Source organism: Engraulis encrasicolus, chromosome 23 (genome assembly GCF_034702125.1).
Source record: "Engraulis encrasicolus isolate BLACKSEA-1 chromosome 23, IST_EnEncr_1.0, whole genome shotgun sequence".
In the NCBI taxonomy this organism is placed as follows: domain Eukaryota; kingdom Metazoa; phylum Chordata; class Actinopteri; order Clupeiformes; family Engraulidae; genus Engraulis; species Engraulis encrasicolus.
In genome coordinates, this window is record NC_085879.1 from 31,309,884 (window position 1) to 31,315,638 (window position 5,755).

General features: G+C 40.5%; 1 protein-coding gene across 1 annotated transcript; it reads left to right on the plus strand.

Annotated features, from left to right (window-relative positions):
• The first annotated feature begins 572 nt into the window (after positions 1-572).
• brcc3 (BRCA1/BRCA2-containing complex, subunit 3) lies at positions 573-5,755 on the plus strand. Its single transcript, XM_063190451.1, has 8 exons — positions 573-823; positions 1,068-1,187; positions 1,609-1,696; positions 2,267-2,355; positions 3,015-3,070; positions 4,146-4,277; positions 4,926-4,969; positions 5,195-5,755. Exons 1-8 carry the CDS (start codon positions 719-721, stop codon positions 5,341-5,343), a joined length of 783 nt encoding a protein of 260 aa, XP_063046521.1. The 5' UTR covers positions 573-718; the 3' UTR covers positions 5,344-5,755.

A 5,755-nucleotide genomic window follows, 5' to 3' on the forward strand; every position in this document is an offset into this window, starting at 1 on the left:
ACAAAATTAACACTGCTGTGGATCTTATTGTTTCCCCAACATTTTTTTTCCTAAGACATTTTGTCATATGATGAGCACCCCTTAACTCATACTCCATGTCTGTTCCTCTATCCCAATGTGACCACAATCCATTTGTCATTATTACATTTTTCACATAACCCCTGAGGTCTGTCACACAACAAAATAACTGGAAAAGTCATGGACGCATGTAATGCAATGCAGGCCTAATAATTTTACCAAAATTACAATGAATGTCCATATTCATTGTAATTTCGGCACAATTATTACATTTTCATCTTTTTTTTAATATGTTGTGATGACATAGGGGGCTACCCCAGCATGATTGACAGTAGGCCTATTTAAATCCCACCAGTGACATACAGGGTATTGACTGGTGGTCCACTCTGTGCTGTCGGTCAAGTTTTAAACTTTAGCCTATTTGTGTTTTTGTTCAAGTAGTTAGTTTCTGATCATAATTTCACTTGAAACATTTTAGCATTGGAGAAATCTGCAGATATGTCCATTCTTCATGTATGCTCTCTGGTCTGTAGTCCTCTTCCAAACTTTTATTTTGACATGTGTTTCGCATCCGGTTATGCGTTGTGTAATGTCGCTACATTCACGGTACAAGGAAAACAGTGTCATCAGGTTTCTGGTTTGCTAAACTTACCTCACATCAGATTTGGTAGAGCGCTTTGTTGTCTTATTTGGCCTCATCATGGCTGTTACGGCTGTTTATCTGGGATCGGACGCCTTTCTTGTTTGTATGAATCATGCCCTGAGTACCGAGAAAGAGGAGGTTATGGGGTTGTGCATCGGGGAGGTAAGTTGCCGCAGATAGCCTTTTGCTAGCTTTAGCTGGTAAACAAGACAGTCCCAGTGTTGCCCATTTTCTCAGACGTGACAGAGTTCAAACGTGTAAAGAGCGCACTGGGATGTGTCTGTATCCAGTGAATATATAATAAAAAGATACAATATGTGTTATTATTTGTTATTATGATACACGCCCAAGTGTTAAAAGATTAGCTGCAGTGATACCGCTGTTTTGTCTCTTGTGTGTTTGACAGGTTGATGTCAACCGCATAGTTCATGTTCACTCTGTGATTATTCTGCGGCGGTCGGATAAAAGGAAAGACCGAGTCGAAATATCACCTGAACAACTCTCTGCAGCCTCGACCGAGGCAGAAATATCCTTTTAAACCAGTCTATCAGGAATGCAGTGATTGGGTAACCCGTCAGTGCCTCCTGAAATCTCTCTCTCTCTCTCTCTCTCTCTCTCTCTCTCTCTCTCTCTCTCTCTCTCTCTCTCTCTCTCTCTCTCTCTCTCTCGCTCAGCTAAGTGTACTTTGAAGCACCTGTGGCATCATGATTAGTGATAGTGGAATGCATGTTGATGGAACGTATGATGGATGAACAATTACTTTATAATATACTATACAGTAATAATAATAGTTACTTGTTTGTTTTTCTTGTCATTGTTTAGCATTGTAATATTTCTTCCACTATTGAGATTGCAACAGTACTTTATATCCTTGCGTTACAGATTGACTTGATACAGAGTTTGCCTTCCCAAGAAAGTAAAAGGTTTATGCTTAACCACAAATCCACAGACTAGCTGAGACGACAGGGCGGCCTGTCAGAGTGGTTGGATGGTATCATTCTCATCCTCACATCACCGTTTGGCCATCACATGTTGGTATGTCTGATCATCTCTCATTGGCCATTTGTCACAATGCGTGCTTTTGTCTATGGGTCAATGACGTTCTAGTAAGTTAGTAACCGACATCAGGGTGGTGAAACAAATGCAGCTAACTATTTTATGGATTCTTTTTTTGTCTTTTTTTTGCGAATTATATAGGAAACACTTTCATTGCAGTAGGCCTACATTAATTGCCAATTACTAATAAATGTATGGGCATTAGATTTACCCCCTGACGTCTGATTCCAAAAAACTTAATAGACCCAGATATAAACCTCTACACTAGGATTTGTTGTCAGTCAACAATGCAGCAACATTGCACATTTTAATGAGATGTCATTGTTATGCCCACAGTAAAACAACAGTAGGGGGGAAAGGTACACAGTACTAATAATATGCATGAACCGTAAGGCTATTATAAAGATGCTTGCAGAATTGGCAAAATAAAAGTGACAAAAGTGACCAAAAACCTGAAATGTTAACAACAATGGGAAGGTGACTTATTACGTTTAAGTTATTTGATCTTACGTGTATTTGGGTGGTTACTAATGTCATTTTCATTGGCAGATGTGAGGACCCAAGCCATGTACCAGATGATGGATCAAGGCTTTGTAGGACTCATATTCTCCTGCTTCATCGAAGATAAAAACACTAAGGCAAGTGTAACGGATGACAACCTGCAGACTTCAATGGAAGAACTTTGGTAAACTTGAGCTCTGCTGCCTGGGTGGCAGACTGTGCAGGATGACCTCGGTTGTAAGTCCCCTGTGGAGTCATCCCTCTCAACCTTTGCAATATATTTGTGTTCTTCTAGTGTAATGACAATATATCTATACCAGTGCGGTCTGGACGGACTGAACACGACTGGTCTGATTTGTTCCATTTGGCAGACTGACAAGATGGTACACATCTGGTCATTGTGATTTCTCAAAGCATCACCAGATGGCGCCACTGTGTCTTAACATGTACACGTATACCAGAGCTGCATAGATATCAATATCGATATGTTACAACCTTCATGGCACTTTAGAAGACGTTGTCTTTTTTCCGAGAGACCTGCCTTTCATAACAAAGCCAAACATATGCATTTACAACTCTTCTGCACTAACTTTATTAGTCTTGCATACTCTTGCATAATTTCCCATCATACAATATGTTGCTGTTACTTTATCCATTTTGTATCTCGCTTTGGATAAAACCATACGGTAAATGCAATTCAATGTTTTGTACATGTGAATGAAAGCGTTGTAAAAGGTCCCAATATATAATACAATAATTGATAATATAATTTGTTTTGTTTTTTTTTCCCTTGCAGACGGGAAGAGTTCTCTACACCTGTTTCCAGTCTGTACAAGCACAGAAAGGCTCAGAGTGAGTGCACATTACATCACGTATCTTTTACTTGAAGACACAAGCACAAAGCCAGGGGTGTTGTTGGTCATAGACCTTGTTAATATTCTCCCTCACATTCTAGATTTGGTTCCACCTGTTAGACCAGAGGGAATACCAAAAAGCAAGTCTGTTAATGTCATGTTAACTTTACCACTTTACCAGAGTGGTTGCCATTTTAAAAGGAGCACTCTTTGGCATATCCCCAAAAACAAATAAATGTGCTGTAGTGTATATAAACTACACTGTCAGTGCATGAAATGATCTGTCTTTGAAGATGCTAGTACCAATAGGAAGAATGTGGGTGCTCTGCTCCCCAGCACTGTCATCCAGGGCTGATATGCCCCATTGAAATGTTCCCATTCCCACATTTCTCTTGGAGCTGAAACGAATTGCCCTGTATGTCAGATAAAGTCCCTTTTGTCAGCTAAGTGTAATACAGGGGGTCCACAACCTTTCTGGTTCTGAGAGCTACCAAGGGCTACCCGATAAAATGATGATATAAATCATTAAAAAAAAACTGACTAAAATTTTGTAGTCTCCACACAGGGCAGTCATGGGTAAGCGGTTAGGGCGTCAGACTTGTAGCCCAAAGGTTGCCGGTTCGACTCCCAACCCGCCAGGTTGATGGGGGGAGTAATTAACCAGTGCTCTCCCCCATCCTCCTCCATGACTGAGGTACCCTGTGTCACAATGACAACGGGAGTTGGAGTTTCCCAGTTGGGCTTTCACTTCACTTTCACTATTTGTTAGCTTTCTCGGTGGGCACCTCAGAAGCTCCTGGAGGGCCACCAGGCGCTAAATGTATCTAAGATCAAATCGCTTTTTACAAAATTGTCAGCTAAGTGTAATGCACTACGTTGGTGACACCTGGTATAATGCAATATAATGTTTTGATTTACAATAAAATTGTCAGCTTAGTGTATTCAGGATTCATTGAAAGGACTTGTTATTAAATATCCCTAGTAATACTAATAATGTAATGTTTTGGCTGCCCTCCTCCCCGCTGGTGACACCTGTCATAATGCATTGTTATGTTTTTGTTTACCTTCGGTAGGTACGAGAGGATCGAGATCCCCATCCATGTGGTGCCCCATGAGGCCATTGGGAAAGTGTGCCTGGAGTCCGCAGTAGAATTACCCAGAATCCTTTGTCAGGAGGAACAGGACACCTACAGAAGGATCCACAGGTCGGTTACGCAAAAACACTACGCTCCACTGACTCACTCCTCCTTACAGTTCCCTCCACACACCTGCGCACCATGGGCGACAGGGCATTTAGTGTTGTTGGCCCCAAACTCTGGAATGCTCTGCCACTCTCACTTCGACAGTGTTCTACACTGTCCACTTTCAAAACTCAGCTGAAGACACACCTTTTCACTTCTGCTTTTAAACTTCACTGACAGGCACTTCCACTTCATTTTAATTATCAGTTTATTTTCTATTTTACATATTTTATCTTTTTTCCCACTCATTTTTATTTTATTTCCAATTTGCATTCTACTTCCTTTTGTTATTTTAAAACATTTTTATTGTACTTTATTTTCTTTATTTTATTTTATTTTTGCATTTTTAATTACTCTCATTAGTCTCCTATTGTTAATTTCACTGAAGCTTTGTTATTTTTTTCCCCCCTATTGTTATGTATTTGTTTTTGATTGTAAAGTGTCCTTGGGTATTTAGAAAGGCGCTCAAAATAAAATGTATTATTATTATTATTATTATTAAAAAAAATAGAAAAAGTAATTGGAAGCGAAGACAGGAAAGCGTTACGAAAAGTGTATAATTGCTGTATTCATTCTGATACCCCGTAACCGATGAACTGGTCTTTTTTTCAGCTTGACGCATCTAGACCCAGTCACAAAAATACACAATGGGTCAGGTAAGGCAAACTATTTTTGTATATGTTTTTGTTCAGCATTTTCCATTTTGTACATATTTTGTCAATCAGCTGCTATTTAGGCTTGTATTCTAGCAAATAAATATTTGTATTGTCTCTACTGAATGTAATGTCTGATCACCTATTGTGGTCTGCACTCTTCCAGTGATTTAACTATTTTGGATTTGAAATGCTCTTGTTCTTTTCTGCTTCTCATGTGTTCTCAAGTATTCACCAAGAATCTGTGCAGTCAGATGTCTGCGGTGAGTGGGCCCTTGCTCCAGTGGCTGGAAGACCGTCTGGAACAGAACAAGCAGAGCATTCTAGAACTCCAGCAGGAGAAGGAGCGCCTTACCCAGGAACTCTCCTGCTCCTGAGACAAGAGACGAGCCTTACCACACCACACCAGACCACACCTATGACATGTGTGGAGTGGAATATTTATTTATCTTTTTGCTTAGTAAAAAAGCCACACTCACACGGCTTTGGGCGTTGAAGAAGGCTTAGACCGAAACGTCTGTCTGTCATGCTAACCCACTAAAACTACAAGAATTACACCAGAGAGTGCAGGTTTTTTAACTAAATATGAACTTGGCTGTTTGCTCGCACCCGAAGACCTTGGTTGCATTCCAATATGCGACCTTGCGTCCTCCACTTGTGCTTGTGGCCTCACCCCGCCTCCTGGCCCCTCCTCCATGGAGAAAACAATAAAGTTTCCCAGCTGTCAGCCTAGCCACAACTACTTTTGGGGGACTGTTTTTTATTCACCATCCAGTTTGCAAATGAGAA

Excerpts from the sequence above, each read along its gene's own strand:
- brcc3 (XM_063190451.1), top strand. The coding sequence starts at position 719 with ATGGCTGTTACGGCTGTTTATCTGGGATCGGACGCCTTTCTTGTTTGT. Across the intron at positions 1,697-2,266 it reads CGTTTGGCCATCACATGTTG|ATGTGAGGACCCAAGCCATG; the intron begins GTATGTCTGATC and ends TTTCATTGGCAG. Across the intron at positions 4,278-4,925 it reads ACCTACAGAAGGATCCACAG|CTTGACGCATCTAGACCCAG; the intron begins GTCGGTTACGCA and ends TCTTTTTTTCAG.